The sequence below is a fragment of the Eriocheir sinensis genome, chromosome 36 (assembly GCF_024679095.1).
Source record: "Eriocheir sinensis breed Jianghai 21 chromosome 36, ASM2467909v1, whole genome shotgun sequence".
NCBI classification, from domain to species: Eukaryota; Metazoa; Arthropoda; class Malacostraca; order Decapoda; family Varunidae; genus Eriocheir; species Eriocheir sinensis.
In genome coordinates, this window is record NC_066544.1 from 15867653 (window position 1) to 15893220 (window position 25568).

At 39.7% G+C, this 25568-nt stretch overlaps 2 protein-coding genes across 8 annotated transcripts in view; both read left to right on the forward strand.

Annotated features, from left to right (window-relative positions):
- Nucleotides 1-15643, forward strand: part of LOC127007989 (merozoite surface antigen 2, allelic form 2-like) — a 20823-nt gene extending 5180 nt beyond the window's left edge. Inside the window, exons 2-4 of the mRNA XM_050879534.1 lie at nucleotides 194-443; nucleotides 12328-12541; nucleotides 15609-15643. Coding sequence (XP_050735491.1) covers nucleotides 194-443; nucleotides 12328-12541; nucleotides 15609-15643 — 499 coding nt within the window. The remainder of the gene's footprint in view (nucleotides 1-193; nucleotides 444-12327; nucleotides 12542-15608) is intronic.
- The window catches only part of LOC127007909 (synaptotagmin-7-like), a 140895-nt gene that overhangs the window by 9111 nt on the left and 106216 nt on the right, over nucleotides 1-25568 (forward strand). For 2 of the 7 annotated variants that reach the window (XM_050879393.1, XM_050879395.1), the window contains exons 1-2: nucleotides 20592-20624; nucleotides 22254-22265. In XM_050879393.1, coding sequence (XP_050735350.1) covers nucleotides 20606-20624; nucleotides 22254-22265 — 31 coding nt within the window. In that variant the 5' untranslated portion in view covers nucleotides 20592-20605. Of the gene's footprint in view, nucleotides 1-193; nucleotides 444-20591; nucleotides 20625-22024; nucleotides 22266-25568 lie in introns of those variants that run through there. The other 5 variants (XM_050879394.1, XM_050879396.1, XM_050879391.1 and 2 more) reach the window with 3 other exon arrangements.

Genomic DNA, 25568 nt, shown 5'->3' on the forward strand with positions numbered 1-25568 from the left:
ACACACTAACACTTACACTAACACTTACTCACTAACATACACACTCAACTAAAACGCACACACACACGCACACTTATTCGCTCGATTTCAACTTCACTCAACACTCCATCACTCACACTCACTCACTCACACCTCCATCCACTCCCTCACCACCACTCCCTTACTAACTTCCCCCTCCACCTCCCTCCCACAGGAACTCCACCACAGCACTCACGAAGGGCGGCGTCGCTGGGGCCACATCCTCCGCCAGCGCCGCCGGGAGCAGTGGAGGAGCGGCGGGGGGCAGTGCAGGGGGGGCGGGGGCTGCAGGGGGGGCTGGAGCGGCGGGGGGCAAGACCGACGAGGCGGCAGATGGCAAAGATGCAGCCTCACGCCCCTTGGTGCCTGTCAATAAGAACCTCGGCAATGTGAAGGCGGAACATGGAGGAGGCGCGCATCCATCGGTGAGTACTGGTGGCGTGGGGGGCGGGGGGTGCACGGGAAGGGGGGCAGTGCATAGGGGAAGGCCCTGGGGTTAAGGGGAAGGGGCTGGGGATGATGGTAGAGTAAGGGTTGTGTGAAAGAGGAAGTGGGGTTGCATGAGGTACCGTTAAGGGTCTCATTTCGGGTTTAGGAATGGGTTTAATTAGGTTTATGCGTGTGTCTGTGTGTTTGTGTGTGGGGTTAGTTTGGGTTGTTTTAGGTTATTTGTTTTTCCATGTGTTTTCTTTTCCAGGGCGTGTATGTACGTATGTTTGTGTCGTTTTATATATATGTGTGTTTATACTGTCATTTGTCTTGTCCCTGTGTACGTATGTGCGTGTGTGTGTATTCCTGTTCTGGTTAGGGTGTGTACAGGTATACTTGAGCGTGTGCGTGTATGGGTGTCCTGGCGGCCCATACACACGCCTGCACACGTACACACGCCCCGCCAAGCCCACTCATCGCCACGCGCACAGGAACGAAGAAACGGTGGAATGTGACCGAATGTGACCTTGCAGTGTGACGACATGACCTTGAAACAGCTTAAAGGCGGGGTCACGGAAGGGGAGCAAGGTCAAAAGGGGCGTGTAATGGGGGTCATGTTTCTCTCCAACCCCTTACCAGCGCCCCCCTTTGCCTCTCTTTTATTCCCAGGTCACAGAAAGAAGGTCAATGTTTAATGCTTGTTTTTCCTTCCCTACAGAAAACGTTTAATTGTATGGTGGACTGTGTTATTTTCTCTTCCAGGCTGACAGACGGAAATTGAGAGACAGGAAAACAAGGACATGAAAAGACGTGAAACCAATGACAGAACAGACAGGAAGACGGACAAATAGACAGATAAAAACATACAGACACACGAATAGAGAAGCATGACGTTAAAACAGACGGCAAAAGCGACAGACAGAGAGACAGATGGACAGAAAAAAAAAAACACAACCAGAAAGATGAAACGGAGCGCGGACAGAATAAATGACAGACAGATAGACAGACAGACACACTCAGGCAGAAAGATCCTTGAAAGACAAAGACACAAAGAGAGAAAAAGACACACACACACACACACACACAGTCACACAAACACACAAACTAGGGCAGACAAACATACAGGCACAGACACACAGACACACAGCCCTAAACATACATTACGAGAAGAGATCAAAAGACACACGAACACCCAGACAAACTCACAGACGAACTCTCCGACATAACAAAGACCCATTACCAAACCCACCCACCTCCCGCCTGTCGCCTCTCCCCTTTAGAGACCAGACGGCTCCCAAATCGACCCACCGACTAATAATACACACACGCCACCAACTGACGCCATTAAAAATATACCGGACGAAAGAGAAATTATATAAGAAACGAAATTGAGGTTATGATGAAGGTTTCGTTGGAGGGTGAAAAGAAAATGGGTAGAATATAGGATAAGCTAGACCCGGGATGAATTAATGAATGCCGTGATAGTAAAGGTTATTTGGAGTATAGAGATAGAAAATAAATAATGAAAAAAAAGGAAAACGAGAATAAGACGCGTTGCACTAGAGGTAAAAGGGATTAGAAAAATATATAATAATCTCTAGACAAGAAAAATATAAAAAAAGATTGTAAATATGAAAAGATAGGAAAGATATTCCTAAAAAAAAAGAAAAAAATGCGGAAGATAACAAGTATATGAATAAGTAAGGAGGATAAAAAGGTACCAAAATAATAAGCAGTGAATAATAAAGGGAAAAAAAAAGCATAGAGGTTACCCACAGAAATAAAAAAGGTCAATATTCACTTCAAGATCAAACAAAAAAAAAGAATAAAAAAATAGTATATGAATAATTAAGGGGGAGAAGAAAGTAACAAAAGAATGAGCATTAGTAGTAAGGGATAAAAACATGCAATTTAGCCATAAAATGTAAAAGAAGGTCAACATTCACTTCAAGGTTAAACAAACAAAAAACGAATAGGAAAATTAATAGTGTAGCTGGACGCCTCGCTGACTCAGAGGATAATTACAAACCTCGCGTAACCTCCTCACCTGAGTTACCTTAATGGCTCAGTTCAGGTGTGTGTGTGTGTGTGTGTGTGTGTGTGTGTGTGTGTGTGTGTGTGTAACTCGTAATTAAAGATAATGAACTCTCTTATGTCCTCCGAAGGCGTCTGGTTCTCGTGGAGGTCACAAAACACACAATCAAAATAAAAAACTACAACTGAAAGCAAATTCCCTTTTTCCACATGGTCTAGAAATGGAAGAGTTTGTGGAGAAAACGTGAGAGGCAACGTTTTCTATCGCTGTAAGTTGGGTTTTCTTCGGTGGGGTTTCAAGGGATGACTATTATAACAGTGGGAAAGCCTGAGAGAGTGAAGGGAAGAGGGAGAGAGTCAGGGAGTGAATTAGAGAATGCAGAAGAGCGAGAGAAAGTATTAGTTTGAAAGGGAGTGAGAAAAAAGAGTGTGGGAGGGAGTGAACGAAAGGGGTTGGAATGGTTCAGAGAGAGAGATAGAGAGGGGACGTTTGAAGGGGTGACTATATTAGTATGTCAGGGAGAGCAAGAACGTGGGCGGGAGGCAAGGAGTTAGTGGGAAAGTAGTGATAGATATTCAGACGTCGAACGCTTTTAGGTTAATGAAACTCCTTAGAAATTGAAAAGTTACAAAGTCGTGCCGTAGAGTTTTAGAGCGAGGGGGCGGCTGAGAGAGAGAGAGAGAGAGAGAGAGAGAGAGAGAGAGAGAGAGAGAGAGAGAGAGAGAGTTAGTGAAGTTGCTAGTGATAAATATGATGTTAATTATATATATAAGAAAAGATAAAAAAAAAAAGTAGGAGCTGGTTTTTTCTATATATTTTTTTTTTGCTGCGTGATGAGTCATTTTACTGAGGTAGCAACAGTCTCTCTCTCTCTCTCTCTCTCTCTCTCTCTCTCCATTTATTTTTCATACCTCCACACCTTTCCCCCTCAAACCCTCCTCCTCCTCCTCCTCCTCCTCCTCCTCCTCCTCCTGTATACACTTGTGCAGGATAATTATTTGAGATTATTTTTTTTCGCGTTGAAAAATGTGTGTGTGTGTGTGTGTGTGTGTGTGTGTGTGTGTGTGTGTGTGTGTTCGTGCTGAGGGTCTAAAGTTTGCATATTAAGGTTGTCACTGTGTGTTTTTTGTTTTGTTTTTTTCGGTCCTAATCGCGTTGCTGATGACTTTTTTTTTATTCTCTCTCTCTCTCTCTCTCTCTCCTGTGGGTGGGTTTAGAAATTACCTCTAAAACTTCTCCTGAATCGCTACTGAGAGAGAGAGAGAGAGAGAGAGAGAGAGAGAGAGAGAGAGAGAGAGAGAGAGAGAGAGAGAGAGAGAGAGTTTCGTCATTTTCTGGGCGACCGAAAAATACACTCCTCTGTTTGTCTGCCTGTATGTCTGTCTGTCTGACTGTCTCTCTCTCTCTCTGTTTGTGTGTGTGTGTGTGTCGTTGCGTGTGCGTATGTATGTGGGCAAGGCTGAATAGGAACACCTGCCTCACACACACACACACACACACACACACACACACACACACACACACAGCTGTCAGTATGCGGGTGTTCGCTTTAGTGGATGCTACGCTACCGTCCCCCCGCGAGAGAGAGAGAGAGAGAGAGAGAGAGAGAGAGAGAGAGAGAGAGAGAGAGAGAGAGAGAGAGAGAGAGAGAGAGAGAGAGAGAGAGAGTATTTCAACCTTGTCCTTGGAAATCGTCTTGTGAAATAGAAAACAAAGAAAAAGGAATCATTAAAATCAGAAAACTATAAAAACAGTGACATTTGGAAAAGAAAGGCAAGAAAAAGAAATTAAGGAAAAGAAAAAAGAAAAGAAGGAATAAAAGAAATTAAAGAAGAAAAAATCGTATGAAGACAAAAAGAATCTAAGAAAGTAAATATGAAGTGGTAAATTTAAGCAGCTGATAAAAAAAAGAAATTGTGGCAGCGATAGTAGTAGTAGACGTAGTAGTAATAGTAGACGTAGTAATGAACAGTATCAATAGTGGTCGGAGGTCCCGCTCGTCAATTTTTACCTGCCTGACTCACCTGTAATTTGTGTGTCTCGTACCAAGAAAGGACCTGAATGTGAGCCTCGAGTAATCCAGGTTCACCAAAACACAGCCAAACGAGGCCCTCAACGCAGACAAACAAGCAAACACGTAAACAAGCAAGCAGGTACACACACAAGGTTGAGTTCATGAAAGAGAGAAGAAAGTGAAGCAAATAAAACCCGAAATGGAAAGTGAAAGAGAAAGTGAGTGAGAGAAAGTGAAAAAAAGGATTACAGAAGAAGACGATAAGAATTTGACGTGCTAGTAAAAGGGGACCGAAAAATATGATAAAGAGAAGGTGAATAAAAGACTAAAGAAATACATTATAAGTGAAAATATGAAGGCAGATGCAGGAAAGAAGTGAGGAAATGAAAATAGCCGAGAGACTGATAGGAATTTAGCAAGCGCGTAAAAAGGACAGAGAAATGTTATGTAGTTGAGAAAGTGAAGCGAATCCGAAGAAAAAGCAAGAAAATATATAACTGGCAATTAAAAGAAAGATGCAAGAAAGAAGTGAGGAAGTTAAAGACGACTCGAGAAGATAAAAAAAAGATAAGAAAGTAAATACGAAACGAAAAATATATATAAAAGAAAAAGTGAAGCAAAGACGAAAGCAAGAAAGAAAATAAATACGTAATTGCTGAAAGAAAGATGAAGGAAAGAAATGAGAAAATTTACGACGATTTCAGACTACGATAAGAATTTGATAAGCGAGAAATAGTATGAATTACCAAACCACTGAACACATAAGTGAAATAAACGAAAAAATAAAAATAAAATAATTAATGAGTGCGTAAGTGCGTGAGTGTGGGCGTGAGTGCAGGCTTGAATGTGCGTGAGTATGCGTGGTGGGCGTGAGGCGGCATGTCTGGGCCCAATTGTCTGTCTGTGTGCTGGCTGTGGGTAAAGGTGAGTCACGCGCTGCAGACACTCATTACGAAGCCGGATTACTTACACACTGCCGCCGCGAACACCCGGGGATGTGATGGAGCTGAAACTTGCTTTGACAAACTACGATGGGAAAAGATAAGTTAAGCAGAAATAATAAACTGAAGATGAATTGAAACGAAAAACGAGAAACTTAAGACTGAAAAAAATTAAAATAAATGTAATGAAGTAGAAAAAATAAACTAAAGATAATTAGAAACGGAAAACAAAGTAGAATGGAAAAAAATATAAATAAAATAAACCGAAAAACAAACCAAAACTGAAAAAAAGGAAATGAAAAACTGAAATGAAAAAAAAACGAAAATATAGCTACCAAGAAAATAAAAACGGAAAGAGTAAACTAAAAATATGCTAAAACCTATCTTAAATCAAGCCTACCCGTTTTGATCGTCTATTGAATGTCTTGAACCTATGATATATATTTTTTTACATTTCATATGTCTCACGCAAGAACCATTCATTACCTTTTATCACTAGCGCCAATGGCCTACACTCTGGGACCCCAAACACCTGGAATAGTATTTGAACCCAAGTCTACCCGCTTTGATTCTGTATTCACCGATTTGATCTTACCTGGAGTTGTTTTTGAACCTCGTGTACTCGATATGAATCCAGCTTATGTTTTTCTGGCGTTTTAAACTGTTCGGAACCTCTACTGTGCGTTTTCTATTAATCGAAATCATCTTCAGCGTTTTCTTTTATCTTTATGAATGGAAGGAATGGAGAAAGTAAAGTATAAAAGAAAATAATAAAGAAATAAAAGCAACTGCACTCTGCGTTTTCAGTCTTAACTATTTTCAGTTGTACATAATCTCAAATTTCATCTTATTTCGATCCTTTTTTTATATTTATGCACCTACCTTGAACGCCTTTGAACTTCTTAAATCCTTTCATAAATCGTATTGGAACTGCTAATCTCTTTTGGCATTTTTATCGCCTGGAGAATCCGGGAAGTGGTCGCACATGTGTTCTGATGAGACGTGAAAATATGTCATGTCCTCAGTGAACCTTTGCAGCAGAGAAAAGACATTCCGATAGATTTTGTAAACGCTTGATAACATTTTTGTCGCTTTGGGGAACTGGAATGACATTTTTGCCTCGGAACATTATCAGACCCACGAAGAACTATTTTGTACCTGCTTTTTCGTCATTTACGTAAGAAATCTCATGTACTCAGTGAACCTTCGCGGAGAAAAGAGGAATTCCGATAGATTTTGTAAACGCTTGATAACATTTTTGTCCGTTTTGTGAGAACTGGAATGACATTTTTGCCTCGGTACATTGTCAGACCCACGAAGAACTATTTTTATTTTATGTACTCAGTGAACCTTCGCGGAGAAAAGAGGAATTTCGATCGATTTGTAACACGTTTCATAACATTTTTGTCCCTTTTGTGAGGACTGGAATGACTTTTTTAACTCCGAACGTTATCAAACCCAGGAAGAACTGTTTCGTACCTGATATCGTCATTTACGTAAAAAATTTCATTACTTCGCGGAGAAAAGAGGAATTCCGATTGATGTTGGAAACGTTTGATATCAGTTTTGTCCCTTTTGTGAGAACTAGAACGATTTATTGCCTCAGGATATCACACCCAGGAAGAACTATTTTGTACCTATTTATTATACCTTTTTAATCTTAGCAACACCTTTGAAGCATTAATAATACTAATTTAGGTTAATAATAGTAGTTAATAGTAATGACGCTTAATAGTAGTGTTTAAATCATTAGTAACATCAGTTAAGTCGTTTAATAATGCAACTCGAAACCCATTACTGTATCGTTTTGAACTTTTTAAGGTGAGCGAGTTCGTATACTCAATAAAAATAGTTTGAAATAGTAGTTAAGAATAGTAGTTAACAATAATAAAAATAATAATAGTAAAAGAATCATTCATAATAGTAGTTTCAAGCCCTTTAATAATTCCTTCTCGAAATCCATCACTGCACCGTCTGTCTTTGTGAGGTGAGCGCGTTCGTATTTTAATAGACAACAAATACCAACTATTACACGTAAAAGCAGTAGCAATAATAATAGTTGAGCCCTTAATAATAGTAGTTCCATAATCCCTCTCCAAATCCCTCTCCGTACCGTCTTATCCTCTTCGGGTGAGTGGGTTCCCATCGTCTTGTCTCTCCCCAAACTCCCGGCCGAAGCGTTCCTAGATTGGGTCCAACTTGGGAGGCCGTTCGCTGCGGGTTCGGTCCATTCCCTTCACCGTTTAACGTATTCATGGCGGGTGGAATTTGGCTTTCGGCTGACGTGGGAGAGAGAGAGAGAGAGAGAGAGAGAGAGAGAGAGAGAGAGAGAGAGAGAGAGAGAGAGAGAGAGAGAGAGAGAGAGAGAGAGAGAGAGAGAGAGAGCACTAGTCAACACACAATATACATATCAAAAGACAACAATAGACTAAGAAAACGTAAAGAATACAAGAAAATACGAAAAAAAGATATTTTAAAGTCAAGGCTGGAGAGAGAGAGAGAGAGAGAGAGAGAGAGAGAGAGAGAGAGAGAGAGAGAGAGAGGCCAATATATTACAAAAGGAAAGACGTTTTACATCATTTTCCAACAGATAAATCGAGAGAGAGAGAGAGAGAGAGAGAGAGAGAGAGAGAGAGAGAGAGAGAGAGAGAGAGAGAGAGAGAGAGAGAGAGAGAGAGAGAGAGAACTTCCTGACTTCGGGGCCCTCAAGGTCACTCGGCATCTCACACATACTGCCCTGAACGTGACAATTAAAGGAAATGACACAACTTAACCTCAACATCGGAAACCCTGAATTAAATGGAATTACCTGAGATACTGCAAGCGTAGGGAAGGGATTTAGTAATGGGGTCAGAGGGAGAGATAATTGAATACGGGATAATTAATGATAAGTTGTTTTTTGCTTGCCGTAACTGTTCGCTCCATTTGCCTGCTTTCAACATTACTCCTTCTGTTTGAATATGTGGAATTAGTTAACAAGAATAGAAGTATATATATAGACAGCTGGCGGGACTTTTTTTTATAACTGTGATCTCTTGTTTATTTTTAATTGGTATTATTATTATTATTATTAACCCTTGCTGTGTAGTTTTTTGATCTTTTGTTTATTTTTAATTGGTATTATTATTAATATTAACCTTGCTGTGTAGTTTTTGCGGTGGGTATCTTTCTTCTCTTATTTAAAACTCTAACTTATGTCTTTACAACCTCAATATTATAGTAATTTTGAGGGGCTTCCACTTCATATATCTCATTATCTTCAACCTTCCCCTCCTTCTACCATTAAGTAACAATAACCAGTGCAGAAACTATCAAATCCACATAGAAAATAGTATATATAAAGTTTCAGAGACTAATAAATTTACTCGTCACTCTTTCCGTAGCAATAGAAATCACACGAACTTCCTTGCATTATAATAAAGTGAAGAAAACGTGCAATATATCAAACATCCATATCATCATTTATTCAAGACTATTCCAACTAGTACTCACATTCACTCTCCTATGCCATAACTCAATGCGCGAATCATAATATATTTCCCTGAATCATAGTAACAACAATAATAGTAATAATGATAAGCGAGCCGAGTGGAAATCATGAATTCTCTCCTTCGCCGAACAATTACTCAACACTGTCTGATGGATATTAAGAGCGGGCAGGTGAAGGCGGGAGAGGCGGGCCATTAACTCCCGGCCAGGTGAGGGCATATACGTAGAGGCAGGCAGGTGGGCTGATGATGATGATGATGGTGATGGTGGTTGATGAGTTAGTGAGCGATTGTGATGGGTGGGAATAAATTAATAATGGTAGTAATAAAGGAAAATGAAGTAGAAATAATAATAATAATAAATGAAGAAGAAAAAATATACACAAAGGTGATAATAAAGGAAGAAGAAAACATCAAAATAGAATTGAATAAAAGTCAAAATGAAAGTAGGAAAATGGAAATAAAAATAGGAATGCAAAAGAGAGAGAGAGAGAGAGAGAGAGAGAGAGAGAGAGAGAGAGAGAGAGAGAGAGAGAGAGAGAGAGAGAGAGAGAGAGAGAGAGAGAGAGAGAGAGAGAGAGAGAGAGAGAGAGAGAGAGAGATTGGAGGAGCATCGAATGTGACTGGAGCGAGCAAGAGCCCAATTATACGAGGCCTGAATGTGGGTCTAAACCGAGAGAGAGAGAGAGAGAGAGAGAGAGAGAGAGAGAGAGAGAGAGAGAGAAAAAAAAAACTCGTAACGAAGTTGTACAAACCTAGTAACAGAGAGAGAGAGAGAGAGAGAGAGAGAGAGAGAGAGAGAGTTGCCATGGCACCCCGAATGTAGGAAGTGTAAGTTGACTTTTTCTGTCTTTCTTTCTCACTTGTTCTCTCTCTCTCTCTCTCTCTTATTTTTTTAAGGAAGGTGAAAAGGAATAGGAAATAGAAAAACACACCAGAGAGAGGAAGAAGGAGAGGAAAGGAAAACAAGGAGGTGTTGAAAAGGTGAGAAGAAAAAGAGAGATAGAAAAGAGGAAAGAAGTAAGGAAGAGAAGAGGAGGAGGAGGAGGAGGAGAAATGCTAATAGATAGGGGTGATGTGCATATGAATATCGATCAATTTCTGTTGCAACACGCATAAGCATTTTAGGTCGTCTCTCTCTCTCTCTCTCTCTCTCTCGTCCCCTCTGATCTCTCTTTAATAATTCAACAGATATTGGAAGGAGTCTTGAGCCCTAACTCTCTCTCTCTCTCTCTCTCTCTCGTAAGGGTTAATTCTGTACCGTAATTACTCTCCTTTTATTCTTTATTTACATTTTATTATTTTTTCCTCTTGGTTCTCTTTTCCTAATTATTTTTTGTTGCATTAGAGAGAAGGAGGAAGTCTCTCTCTCTCTCTCTCTCTCTCTCTCTCTCTCTCTCTCTCTCTCTCTCTCAGTCAGGTGCCAGAGAGAGAGAGAGAGAGAGAGAGAGAGAGAGAGAGAGAGAGAGTTCACGTTTCGTCTATTAAGTTTTAATGAGAGCAAGAAAAAGAGAGAGAGAGAGAGAGAGAGAGAGAGAGAGAGAGAGAGAGAGAGAGAGAGACGGTAAATTCCCTGACAAAAAAAAAATAATTACATGAAGATTTTAGTCCCAATTACCGTTTGCTTTTTTTTCACATATTTCACTTTGTTTTATTTGTTTTTCTTTCTGTGTTTCTCTTTGACTCAGCCTTCCTTTTAAATTGCCTTTCGTTTTCTTCTTAATTGAAAGGAAATGAACCTGTCCAATTCCTTGTTATTTTTTTTCTTTTCTTCTTCTTCGTTCTCTTCCTCTCCTCCCAAACCTTTTTTTTTTTCCTCAGCTTCTCCTTCCTTCCTTTCCTCCTTCAATTCATTCACTCATTCATTTTTGCTTTCTCTTTTCCTCCTCCTTCTCCTTAATTTTCTTCCTTCAACTTTTTTTTCTTTCCTTCTTCTTCCTTCCTTTCTCTCCTAATTCATTTCACTCATATATTTATTTTCTTTTCCTCCTCCTTCTCCTTAATTTTCTTCCTCTCCTCCCAAACTTTTTTCCTCAGCTTCTCCTTCCTTCCTTTCCTCCTTTAATTCATTCACTCATTCATTTATGCTTTCTCTTTTCCTCCTCCTCCTCCTTAATTTTCTTCCTCTCCTCCCAAACCTTTTTTCCTCAGTCTCTCCTTCCTTCCTCCCTTCATTCATTCACTCATTCATTCTTGCTGTCTCTGTTCCTCCTCCTCCTCAACTATCTTTTCTCAGTCTCTCTTTCCTTCCTTTCCCCCTTTCATTCATTCATTCATTCGTTATTCTTCTCTCTTGTCTGTATGCCTTCTGTTTTATTTATTTCTTCCTTCTTTTATTCCTATGTTTTCCAGTCTTCCTCTTCCTCCTCATTTATCTTTTTCATTCATTCCCGGCATTTTTTCCATATTTTCTTCCTTGTTTTATTTCTTTTTTTCTTCTCTTTTTTTCTTTCAGGTCTTTCCTTTAGATTATTTTATTCTCTTGTTGTCTTTTGCTCCTTCGTTATTTTCTTATTATTATATTCTACCCATATCATTTGTTCTTTATCGAGTTATATTAATGGTAGGAAAGGAGTAATATCAGAGGAGGGACTGAGATAAAACTACACACACACACACACACACACACACACACACACACACACACACACACACACATCGGCTTCACATTATCGGCCACCAAGTCAAGAGGATCCTCGTTTGGCCTCGTTTAAAGTCACGTAGTATTGAGAGAGAGAGAGAGAGAGAGAGAGAGAGAGAGAGAGAGAGAGAGAGAGAGTTTCTTTTTTTCTCCTGGTTTCACTATTACTAATGCACCTTCACACACACACACACACACACACACACACACACACACACACACACACACCTGCGCGCGGCTAATTTACATTCACACAGGTGCAGAGAAACGCACAGGTAGCGGGTCTCTCTCTCTCTCTCTCTCTCTCTCTCTCTCTCTCGGGAAAAGAAAGAGTATACAGGCCTGTGCAATATTTTTTTTTTTTTTTACTCACACTCGGGTTTCCGTACAGCTCGTGTGTGTGTGTGTGTGTGTGTGTGTGTGTGTGTGTGTGTGTACGTCAGCCGGGCATTAAATTCCTCCGTTAATTCCTACCGTTTTTTTTTTTTACCGTAAACTCACGAAAAACGAGCAAACTCACGAACCACCGCCAATAATAATAATAATAATAATAAGAATAATAATAATACCAACAATAACAATAACAGAATCAGTGTAGAATATTCGACTGGGAAGATGACGAAGATTATGACGAAGACTCCCCGAAGAAGCCCCTCAAGTCATCACTATCGTCATCATCAGCCACGAGCCACCAAACCTTGACCTCCCAACCCTCCAATATCTCAACGGACCAATCACGGGTCAGGACTTCCTCGGTGGAGAGTGATGAAGTCTTTGAGGCCTCCCCGGACGGCAAGAATTCGGACGGCAATTACCCGGACGGCAATTACCCGGACGGCAGCTCCAAGGCACGTGTGGGCAAGTCCCTGTCCTTGTCCTCGTGCTCACGGCGCCTCAGCACGCGCGTGAGGTCACTGTCTGTGGTCAGTGGCTCTTGCTCCCTCAGGTCGAAGGTCAGCTGCGGCCTGGCTGGTTGTGGGTGTGTGTGTGGGGGTAGCAAGGGCGTGTTTTTTAATTCATTTTTTGCTTCTGTTTTTATAATGTGTTGTGTGTTGTGGAGGTTAATTGTTTTCCTCTTTGATTTTCTTTTGTTTTTCTCGGTGCTCTTCTTCGTCTCCCTGGCCTTTCAGTTTTCTTTTATTTTTTTTGGGGGGGACTGCTTAATTTTTTTCCATTGCCTTGTTCCCTCTTCTTGTTTCTTTTTTCCTTCACGTCTTTTGTAACTGTTCCTTTTGGCTGGTGTTGAAAATCCTGGGTTTGGCCGAGTCTATGTCCTTTATTCTCTCTCTCTCTCTCTCTCTCTCTCTCTCTCTCTCTCTCTCTCTCTCTTACACACACACACACACACACACACACACACACACACACAAACACACAGACAGACAGAAAGCAATAAACTTCTCTCTGTCATAAATTTTCAACTTTACCAACACACGGAATATATTGTGTGTTTGTGTGTGTGTGTGTGTGTGTGTGTGTGTGTGTGTGTGTGTGTGTGTGTGTGTGTGTGTGTGTATGTGTGTGTGTCGGAGAGGAATGTTCAATCACCCTTTAGTGTTTCGTTCGCGTCCTTTTAATTATTTGTGTTGAAAAAAATAAAAGAAAAAACACGAAAATAAAAGAAAAGGTAAACACAAAGAACGATTAAAAATGAAACGGGGAGGAATGGACCAAGAAGAAGAAGAGGAAAATAATATTGATAAAAAGTAAGAGATAAAAAGAGAATCAGAGAATAATAAAGAGAGGGGATATTGAAATGAGGAGAAAGAAACGAGAGAGGAAGAAAGGAAACTGAAAAAAACAAATGAGAAAAAATGAGTTAATGAAAGAAAGAAGCAAGGAATAACAGTGACGTAGAATGAAAGAAGGAAGAGGAGGAAAGGGAATAAAAAGAGGAAAAGGAGGAAAATAAGAAAAAAGAACAAATATTAGCCCACAAGTTTTGATTCCCTCGTGATGAAAAAATGATTGACACACACACACACACACACACACACACACACACACACACACACACACACACACACACACACACAGTAGTTTTTTCCCCCACGTCTCCTGTGCGTTTAATATTTCGTCTCCCTTCAATATACGTGGAAACAGAAAAATTGCATATATTGACGAAACTGTCAACAATAATAGATCAACAACAGGAACAACAACTACAATAATAACAACAGCAACGGAAATAAAAGACAAAAGCGACTGGGTGTCACATTTCGGGGGAACAGAATGATTGCAACAACACGAAGCGAAAGAAATGGAAAAAAAAAGTGAAGTAACAAAAACTGCGCAGCCAGAAAAAAAGAATTGTATGAAAAAAATGGACGCGAGAAAAGAAATATATATTCCCCCAAATCGACTGCTGACAGTTGTGTTTTTTTTTTCGCTCTTTTTTTTTTTCGTTATGAAGAAAGATGAAATATTCCGTCAACAGCAACTGGATAGCTTTGATACTCTCCAGACATACAGTTCAAGCAAAATTAAACATATCCACAAAAGAAAAAGACGTAAAAAAATAATATAATGTAGAGAATAAAAATAAAATATTACGTACTTAGTTCAAAAGACAAAAATAAGTATTAATAATGAAGAACAATGATAATGTTAACTGCAGTAGCTACCAATAATATAATGAGAAAAGCAAGAAAAAAAGCAAGGAAAAAAGGAAGGAAGGAAGGAATAAAAGAAAGAAGACGACAAAGAAAGAGAAGAAGGAAGACAAAGGAAACGAAGGAAGAAGAAAAGAATAAAAAGCAGAAAGAAAAGAAGAAAACAAAATCACTAATAACACTTAATATAATAAGCACCACAGAAATAAAAAGACTCCAGATAACACTACCAAAAATAAAAGTACCAACAAATATAATAATAAACACAACAAGAACCACAACAAACAACAACTGATAACAATAATAATAATAAGACCCTCCAGCGCTGACAGACCGAGGCGAGCAGTGGACCCCAAGAAGCTGTCACTCTGCCGTCCCGTGTGAAAGACAGTCCCTTGCCCGAACCGTACTGGCACCGGGACTGTCCTCTTTCCCCTCACTGAGATAAACATTGGACACGAGGCACCGACCGTCCTGCTCCTCTGACGGTCGTTGTGGTGATGGTGGTTGTGGTGGTGGTGGTGGTGGAGGTTGGTGATGATTTCTTAAAGATCTGTCGAGAGAGAAATAGAGAAGGAAAGAAGAAGGAAGAAGAAGAAATAAGAAAGACAAAGAAGAAAGAAGACGAAGAAGAAGAAGAGGAAAGGAAATATGAAGAGAGGGAGGCAGAGAGAGTGAGATAGACGGAGCGAGAAGATAAGGGGAGATAAGGATGCAAGAGTGAAGGAGAGGGGAGGAAATATGTGTTTCTGTATTTGAGAGAGAGAGAGAGAGAGAGAGAGAGAGAGAGAGAGAGAGAGAGAGAGAGAGAGAGAGAGAGAGAGAGAGATTCATGTGACTCCGTGTGATATAAGAGGGAGAGAAGTTATGTCTTTGTGGTGAGAGAGAGAGAGAGAGAGAGAGAGAGAGAGAGAGAGAGAGAGAGAGAGAGTCTAGGTGGGTGTCCAATTTTGCATGTCACCTTAATTAGCGTCTGGCTCACCTGCTCTTTACCTGTCCTCCTCCTCCTTCTCCTCCTCCTCCTCCTCCTCCTCCTCCTCCTCCTCCTCCTCTCCTTCTTTTCCTCTTCCTCACACCCACTCATGACATGTGTGTGGAAGTGAATATTTATTTAAGCTTAAATTGTGACTTCTGAATTTCAATTTTGTATTAAGTTTCTTCTTTTTCTTTTTTTCAACATTCTATTTTATCGTATTTTCAGAGGGCATTTTTTATTATATTTATTCAGTAACTCACTATGTATATACGTCTGATATTTTCTCCTATATTGCAAGCTCTCCCTTTCTAGTTACGGAATTGAGCACTGAGGTCGTGTGTAGCTATAGCGTGTTCCCATCAACCTTACCTTTTCTTTCCTGGGCCATTCTCTTAACATTAGTTCCAATATAGGTATAAGACGCTCTACCATATTACAAGTTCTCCCTTCCTAGTGACGGAGATGAGCACCGGGGCCACGTGTGTGTAGCTGTAGCGTGTACCCTCCGACATTGCCTTTTCCTTCCTGTGCCATTCTCTTGTCACTAGTTTCAGTAATTTAATATAGCTAGTCTCCGATCCTTTCCAGCTTTCTGTGAACCAATCGTACGTGTTAATAGCCGCATCCAACACATTCATTTTCTCTTTCAATATCAGCTCGGCGTAAATGTACCAAGGAAAGATGCAATTGTAAGTTAAGTGTGTGGAGTTTACAACGGCGAATGCAGTTTAGAAGCTTCCGTGGGTGTTAGGGATGGATGGTGGTAGGAAGTGACGTTCTTAGTAAGGGAGAGTTTTTATATAGGAATGGAAGAAGAGGAGGAAGGAAGGAAGGAAGGAAAGGAAGAGAGGAAGGGTGTAGTGTGTAGAAAGAGTAAACGAAAGGAGAGAAAGATACGGATTGAATGAATGAATGAAGGAAGGAAGGAACAAACGAAGGAAGGAAAGAAAGAATGAATGAATGAAGGAAGGAATGAAGGAAACTCAAGGGCGAAATCAAAAGCAGCAACAACATTAAAAAAAGGAAGTGACGTTCTCAGTAAGGGGTATTTTTTTTTTATAGGAATGGAAGAAGAGGAAGGAGGAAGGAAAAGGAGAGAGTATGGGTGCAGTGTGTAGAAAGAGTAAATGAAAGGGGAGAAAGAGACGGATTGAATGAATGAAGGAAGGAAGGAAGGGAAGAATGAATGAATGAAGGAAGGAAGGAAGGAAGGAATGGAGTCAGCTGAAGGGCAAAAACAAAAGGAATAACAACAATACAAAAACACTCTTGACGCTGCTCCGTTCAAAAGCAGAAAGAACGAGAGCTCAGATTCGGGTGAAGAACTGTGTAAATACTCCCCTCTTGAATGAGTTAAATCGGAAAATGGGATTAAATTGGCCGTTATATTCTATCCATATATACATAGTAACTACTTCAGAATTATCAACCTCGTGTATATTTTGGTATTGTATATTATCTCCTATTATGACGAGTATGTTTTTGTTAATCATATATAAATTATAATCAAGGAGAAAGAAGAAGAGGAGGAGGAGGAGGAAGAGGAATTAAAAATAAGAGAAAAAGGTGAAGGAAGAGAACGAGAAGATGGGAGAAAGATATCAAGGAGGAGCGCTGGAGGAGGAGGAGGAGGAGGAGGAGGACGCGGAAAGGGACTAGGAGAAAGAGGAAGGAGAGAAGGAGGAAGAGCAGATGTGTGTGTGTGTGTGTGTGTGTGTGTGTGTGTGTGTGTGTGTGTGCTCCAGGTGGGTAAGGCTCACCTGGTGTCTTAATTGGCCGCACCTGTGACCAACTTACTTACCTGTGCGAAGAAAATTTGGACTCAACTTTTTTTTTTCCTTCCAGATTTATTTTCAGCCTCGACTTTACTTAACTTTTCCTTCTCTGATATTTGTTTTTCATTATTATTATTATTATTTTGCAACGTTTTCTTTCTCATTCATTGCTTTTATATACATTCCTTTTTTTCTATATTCATTGTTTAACGTATTTCATCTTGTATTGCGTTTCTCTTCTATTTTTGTATAATTTTTAGCTATTATTATTATTTATTATTATTTTGCATTTTTTTCCTTCACATATTTTGCTTTTTATATCTTTTCTCTAACGTATTTTGCCTTGTATTGTGTTTCTCCTCCTCTATTTTCACATATATATTTTTTTTAACTATCATAATCTATTTTGCATATTTTCGCATTAGTTTTATTATCCATGTTATTTTTTACTCTGTTTTCTTGCTGTTTATATTCCTCTTTTTACTATTTTAACCTTTTCCGTAATTCACGTCTTTCTAAATATATCTGGTAGTGTTATTTTCAATCCAGCGTTTGGCTTTTTTTATATTCTTTGCCATTATTGTTTTTTTTTCGCGGGCCTGGCAACATTCGCGTCCTACCATTCACTTCCCATTCTTTTTTTTCTCTATAAATATTTACTCACGTTTATTTATTCTCTCCTTCCTTACTCTTCTGCTTCAGCGTTCATATCTATCCTCCTTTTTGTGTAACTCTTTCCTCGTTTTATAGTGTTTTCTTTTTTCTTTTTTCTCATGTTTTATTTTTACTTTTCTCATTCTTTTATTTGCTTCCCTTCTTTCTTTCTTTTCTAACTCATCTGCTTCGGTCTTCTTATCTATCATCCTTTTTGTGTGTCCATTTCCTCGTTTATATCAATGTTTTCTTTTTCCTTTTCCTGTTTCTTTTTTTTATATCATTCTTTCCTTCTTTCTTTCTCTTTTAACTCTTCTTTGTATAAGCATTTCCTTAGTTATGTCTAGTGTTGTCTTATTATTTCCTTTTCTCCATGTATTTTTTTCCTCTTTTATATCTGTGCTTTCTTACTTTCTTCTTTTATTTGTTTCATTTCATTTCTTTTTTATTAACTCTTCTGCTCCGTCCTTACTTATTCCTATCACTGCTTCCACCTTCTCTATATTTTTATTTTGTTATATCAGTTTTCTTTTTCTCTTCCTCTTTCCTATGCTTTTATTCCTCCCTTTCTTCGTTGTTTTTCTCCCCTCGGTGTTTTTCCATGCATATTTTAACAGCAGAGGTGTGGCCATGAAGTATATGTTTTATTTTTATTTTTTTATCCTTAACTTCTTCCATTCGTAAAAATTTAGTCTTCATCTTTTTTTTCTGCGTGTGTGAAATTGTTGACGTAGTTCTTAAATGCAAGGAGCTTTGTGTGTTCATAAGATAGGAGTAGAAGGAGGAAGAGGAGGAGGAGGAGGAGAGAAAAAAGCGGCAATATGAAGTGGGGGAAAGGGATTACATTTGAAGGGGCTTGTAAAATTTAAGAGATAGGGGGAAGAAGGAATAGAAGGAGAGAAAAAGAAAGGGCAGGAAAAGGATAGCGAAGGAAGGAGAAGGAAGAGGAGGTGGAGGAGGAGGAGAGAAAAAAGAAGAGGAAGTGTTGGCAGTTCTGTTAATCCCTCTCGCACGCTTTCCCTAATCCTCTCTCTCTCTCTCTCTCTCTCTCTCTCTCTCTCTCTCTCTCTCTCTCTCTCTCTCTCTCTCTCTCTCTCTCTCTCTCTCTCTCTCTCTCTCTCTCTCTCTCTCTCTCTCTCTCTCTCCCTCTCTCCCCTTCTCTCCCCCTTCCCTCTTCCCCTCTTCATATACGTAGGCTTTCTATTCCCCTCCTCTTCATGCCTTTCACCATTTCCATCATCCTCCCCTCTCCCTCTCTCTCCCCTCGCTCCCCTCTCCCTAACCTGCTCGGGCTGTAAAAGAAAATAGTGCCCCCTTGTCCTCCTTTGTCAACAGAAAACGGGAGGGAGATCCATCTAGCTGGAGTGATTGAGGCTGGCAGGGGAGAACTGCTTTATTCCTTATGTTACTGCGGGGAGTTTTGTGTGTTATCATTTTTTGCTGGTAACAGTGATTGGATGGTTTGTTTTTCTTTAACTCGTATCACTAAATGGTGCATGGAAATAGGAATAGGAGGAAAGGATTTGAATTATCATCAGTATATTTTCTTTTACGAATACGATGTTGCTTCTGCTGGGATTTTGTGTTATTATTTATTTTTATTGGTGACGGTGGCTGGAGTGTTTTTTTTTAATTTGCTATTACTAATAGGTACAGGAAAAAACAATTGGACGGAGGCATATAAATCGCTTTCAATATATTTATTTTTTTAATGACTGTGGTATATATGGAATAAGCAAGAATCTAAAAAGGAAATGAAGAGGAATAAAGAAAATGTATATGTGTATTTTTTCATTATTTTACGTTCTGTCTATGGCGCCAGTAGGCTTTTTTGGTGGGATCTGATGATCGGCCCCAGTCTGTTATAGCGCTGGCAAGTGTTTATAGTGGCGCCACCTTGCTTGGCTCACGCTGTCCCCTGGAGCTCATCTTCGATCCTCATTTTTGAGAGGGAGGGAGAATCTACCGCCCGGGTTCGATAGGTGGTCTTCAGGGCAGCATGTGGGTAGGCTTAGGCCACTCCGCGGTAACAAAATCCCAGCTGTGCCGGCGGGTGAGACGCGAACCTAGGTCATCCTGGACGCCCGCTAACCACTCAGCCACCGCCTCCCAGATACGCTTGCTATAATGTATTTTTTTCATGTTTATTGTCACTCTCATTGTCTCTTCGTTTGGTTTCTCAGCTTTTCTCTATTCTGTTCGTAAAAGAAAATAGTAATATGTTTCGTTTTTATAATTAATGTTCAGCTTTTGTCTTTTTTCTACTCGTAATATTCAATCGACACAGAAAACGTAGACTGATTTTTATGGATAACTTAAAGATGAGAGAGAGAGAGAGAGAGAGAGAGAGAGAGAGAGAGAGAGAAATGAGAGGAAAAATCTGTCTGTATGAGAGAGAGAGAGAGAGAGAGAGAGATTTAGTGGCCGTGTCGGTCTGTGTGTAAAGAGGAAGTGCTATGAGAGAGAGAGAGAGAGAGAGAGAGAGAGAGAGAGAGAGAGAGAGAGAGAGAGAGAGAGAAATAACAACAAAGAAGAACAACAACAGCAACGAGGAAGAAGGAATACAAACTCAGTAATGAATAAAATAAAATAAAATAAAATAAATCATAACTTCTGAACAACGTCGTGAAACAGGAAACGAAGACAAACAGAAGAACAAAGAAGAAATAGAAGAAGAAGAAAATGAAGAAGAAGAAGGGCAAGAACAAGAACAAGAACCAAAACAAGAAAAACAAAAACAAGGAAAAAAAGAAGACTTAGAAACAGTAAAAGAGATGGAGGAAGAACCAGAGAGAGAGAGAGAGCGAGAGAAGAGAAGAGAAGAGAAAACAGGAAGAAGACGAAGATGGTGAATAAGAAGAAGCAAAAGTAGAAATAAAGAGGAAGAGGAGGAGGAGGAGTAACCGGCGGAAGGGGGAAACAACGAGAGAGAGAGAGAGAGAGAGAGAGAGGCATGTGGCTTTAAAGGGCCTCAGTTCCACAGGTGCTTTAGTCTCAGTCTGGCCCGGAGCGCGAACAGAACATGGGAAAGTCTTACTCAGGTGGTTTTTCCCTCCCTGCTCGCCCTCACCTCGTCTTGGTTACCTCGCCTTACTTCCTCTCCTTGCCTTACCTTACCTTCCATTAGGATTCCCTCCCTCTCTTACCTCCCTCACCTTACCTCCTCTCCTTGCCTTACCTTACCTTCCCTTAGCATTCCCTCCTTCTCTTGCCTCCCTCACCTTACCTCCTTGCCTTGCCTTACCTTACCTTCCCTTAGCATTCCCTCCTTCTCTCCCTAACCTTGTCTTGCCTCAATCATCTTACCTCCTCTCCTTACCTTACCTTCCCTTAGCATTCCCTCCTTCTCTCCCTAACCTTGTCTTGTCTCCCTCACCTTACCTCCTCCTCCTTACCTCCTTGCCTTACCTCTCTTCCTTCTCTCCCTTATCTCTCTCCTTTCTTTCCCTCCTCTAACTCCTCTCCGTTCTCGCTCCCTTGTTTCCTTATCCTACCTCATCTTACCTTACCTTGCCTTGCCTCCTTTTGCTTTCTTCCTTTTCTCCTTTCTTTCCCTTCCTTTCCTCCCTTTTCTCCTTTCTTTCCCTCCCATCCTTTATCCTCTCTCTTCTCCTACCTCCCTCTCCCTTTTTTCCTGTCATACTTCCTTTCCCATCCTTCCCATTCTTTCCTTATTCTGCCTTACCCTACCTTAACTTATTTCCTTTCCCTACCTTCATTTCCTCTATTAACTCCTTTTCCTTTTTTCTCCACAGCTAACCTTACCTGACCTTACCCTGTCTCCTTGCACTTCATAATTCACGTGATTTTTCCCTCCCTTCCCTCCTCTATCTTCTCTCCCTTACCTCTTCTTTCCCTCACCTTACCTTACCTTACCCTCTCCACTTGCACTCTGTTACTTACTTCCAGTTATGTTTACCTTTCCTCTTTCTCTGTCTCTTATTTTCTTATTAACTCTTTCACCCATCTTTTTCTTTTTCTCTTCCCCATTTACCTTACCTTACCTTACTTACCTTATTCTGTCTCCCTTCACCCCTTGACTACCTTGACACTAACTTTCCCTTTCCTCGCTTCCCCTTTCTCTCCCTCATTATATTTGCATGCTGTCTCTCCATCCTCTTCTTTCCCTTCTCTCTCTATCCATTTCCACCTTCCGAACAGAGATTGTCTTTCTGGAATGTTTAGTCTTCTTTTCAATCCTCCTCTTCCATAACTTTTCTCTTTTTCCATTTACGTTCCTTGCTTTCCATTCTTTTTCTTTCCTTTCCTTTTCATTTCCTCTCATTTTCTCCTTATATTGCTTCCCTTCTTAACTTCCATCCCTTCCTTCCCTACCTCCCTTCCTTTTCTTCTCTTTTTTCCATTCCTCCCTTTCCTTTCCTTCCCTCTCTCCACCCCTTCCCTTACTAACTCTCTCTTCCCCCCGTTTCTCATCCTCCCCTTCCTCTCCTTCCCTTCCCTTTAGCTCTTAACCTTCACCCCGTACCCCTTACCCTCAATCCCTCCATTCCCTCCCTTCCCTTTCCTCCCGCATCTTATCTAACGTGGAGATACTCATTAAGACATACCTGTAATCAAGATGCTAATTATCGTGACTTACCTGTCCCCCGCCCCCTCCGGCCCCGTCGCTCACCTGCCTTCTCTCTCTCCCCCCCCACGACCAAAAACAGTTCTTGACAGGCGTAAGCAAGGCGGTTTTACGTGCAGAATAACCCAACGCAGGTGTGGCGAGATCATCGTGACCAGAGGACTGAGTTGTGGATGAAAATAGTGAAGGAGGAAAGAAAATAGAAAGTTGATAGAAGAAATATAATAGAAAAAAAATGTTGAATGTGGATGTATATAGAAATGTGACGGAAATAAGATAAATATGTTGGTGGTGTTAATGAAGGATGTGTGGAAAATGTAATGCGAGAACAGTTGTGTGAGTTAGAAAAAAAATAAAAGAGAAAGAAAATTAGTATATTCAAAGAGGAGAAGAATTGGAGAGGTAAATACGGTACATGTAAAAAAAAAGAAAAAAGAGAGAAAACAACAAAAAAAAACTGAGAAAAGTGAAATTTGCAAAAGAGAAAAGAACATGGAAAAGAAAGAAAGTGAATGATTTAGTTTTTCCCCATTTTCCCCACTCCCCATCCCATTATTTTCCCGTCCCCCATATCCTTACCCAGTTATTTTTCCCCTTTCCTTATCCCCATTTTTTATTAATTTCCCCTCTCCCCTTTATCATTTTATTTGTGTTATTATTACCATTTCCTCCCTTAAAGTTTGTCCTCCTCCCTTTATTTTCATTTGGTTATTGTTACTTTTCTCCCTTAAAAATTAATTAAAGTTTTCCTCCCTTTGATTATATTTGTGTTATTGTGACCATATCCTCGTTAAATTTGATCTCTCCCCATTTATTTGATTTACGTTATTTCTACCATTTTCCTCCTCAATTTTAACCCATTCCCTATATATTATTATTTGTCTTTGTTTCCATTTCCACCCTTTAAAAATTTCCCATACCCCTTTTTATTTGTGTTATTGTAATCATTTTCCCTCTTGAATCTACCCCTTCCCCCATTTATATTATTTTTGTTATTTCCATTTCCTCTCTTAAAATTTTTCCTATACCCCTTTTATTTGTATTATAATTTCCATATATTCGTTAAATTTACCCTTTCCCCATATATTATTTTCGTTATTACCATTTCCTCTCAAATTTACCCCATTCCCTATTTATAGTTTATTCGCGTTATAGTTAATATCTCCCTTAATTTTACCCTTCCCCATTTATTTTATTTGTTATTCTTAGTATTTCCTCACTTAAATAATCCCTTCCCCCATTTATAGTTTATTTCTCCTGTTATCATCTCTTCATTAAATTTAATCTCACCCCATTTATTTATTTGGGTTTATTGTTACCATTGTCACCTTCCAATTTACCTCATATCCCTCCTTATTATACTTTCCCTAATACCCCTTTTATTTCTGTTATTGTCACCATCTCCTCCCTTGAAATATCCCTTCCCCATTTATATTATTTTCGTTATTATTATTTCTTCCCTCAAATTTACCCCATATCCTTCACTATTATATTTTCGTTGTCACCTTCCTTCCCTTAAAATATTCCCTATTACCCCTTTTATTTCTGTTATTGTCACCTTCTCCTCCCTTGAAATATCCCTTACCCATTTAGATTATTTTTGTTATCACCATTTTCTTCCTTTAAAAATTTCCCCATTCCCCATTTAGATTATTATTTGGGTTATTTCCACCATCTCCTCCCTTAAACTTTCCCTTCCTCATTTATTGTTTATTTGTGTTATTGTTTGTTGCCATCTCCTCCACTACAATATGACATTTGGAGTGGGATGAAAAACTGTGTACGAGTAGAGTAAGTGGATGGACGGACTGAAACACAAATCCACCAATCCACAACCTGCTAAATCCACCTTCGCTAAATCCCTGTTATTCGTCCACCCCCCGAATATCCGTCCACCCTCGTTAATCCGTCCACCTCACCACTCGTTATTTCGACTGTCCGTTCACCCAGTCACCCAGCATCCGTTTCGTACATCCGCCGTTCATCTCTTCCTTCCCTCCATCCACTTCTTCATCCACTCGTCCACTCACCCAAGCTGTCCTCTCTATGTGTGTGTGACTCGTTTGGTTCGTGTTTTTTTGGTGTGTGTGTTTAGAAAGAAGAAAAAAACAAGTTATACAATGATAACACACACACACACACACACACACACACACACACACACACACACACACACACACGGGAACGCACTTATATGGATTCGAAATTAAGTTCTGTGGAAGGTAAACTTCTTTTTGAGAATTTCAATTTACGAGGTGAGAGAGAGAGAGAGAGAGAGAGAGAGAGAGAGAGTATGATGCAAAAGAGATTAGTTTCGAGCCATATTTTATTTTTCCTTCTTTACTATCCTCATCTCTCTCTCTCTCTCTCTCTCTCTCTCTCTCTCTCTCTCTCTCTCTCTCTCTCTCTCATAATTCCTTTCATCTATGTTTAATTTCACATTTTTCCTCTCGAGACGTTTTTAGCACCAGTATTTTTCTCTTTAATTCCCTTACAAGCCCATTATAACACTATCCAATTAACATTCAATTTACTGTCTTTGGTGTGAGATATTTTTCTATGATTGTTTTTGGTTATGTCAATGGCAACGTATTGATATCTATTGTAACATGTTCTGGTATAAAAAAAAATGTATATGGAACGTTTGCATCGGAGCGGGGAAACGTTTTTAAGACACCTGCTCAAAGCCCTACAGAGGAATTATATACAGGTCGATGATGACGATGATGTAACCTGTATATTTTTTCCAACTAATACTCGCAATGTGTAATTTTTTTTATAGTGAAGGAAGCAGCTCAAGGGTAAAAATATAGATAGGTGTAATACATATACTCGAATATATTTTGTTGCAAGGTCAGGTGATCGTAATTATCAATATATACGTGTACTGTTTTTTTTTTTGTTGTTGTTGTTTTCGTTGCTGTAACACCGGTTGATATTAAGTTACTCCTGCATCAAAATTGTTTATATATGCGTACAATTATTTCCTCCTCCGTACCGTCGATTTTCATTAAGTTTCCGCTGCATCAAAATTATTTATATTTGAGCATAATTTTTTTTTCTCTTTTCCTACATCAGTTCATATTTCGTTATCACAGCATCGAGAATATTCGTATAAACTTGTAATGCCTTTTTCTTATTTGCCGTAACATCAATTAACATGTAGTCACCGCTGCGTCGAAAGTATTCACACGTATATTTTTTTTCTCCATCGCTGTGACATCAATCAATATATAGTCACCGCTACGCCGAAGTTATCAGTAGGTGTAACATTTTTTTTCTGCCCTGTAACATCAATAAGTATCTAGCCACCGCTGCGTAGAGATTATTCGTGTATTCGTATGTCTTTTTTATTTCTTGTACAGTCAATTTCTATTTACTCTCCGCTGTATCGAAA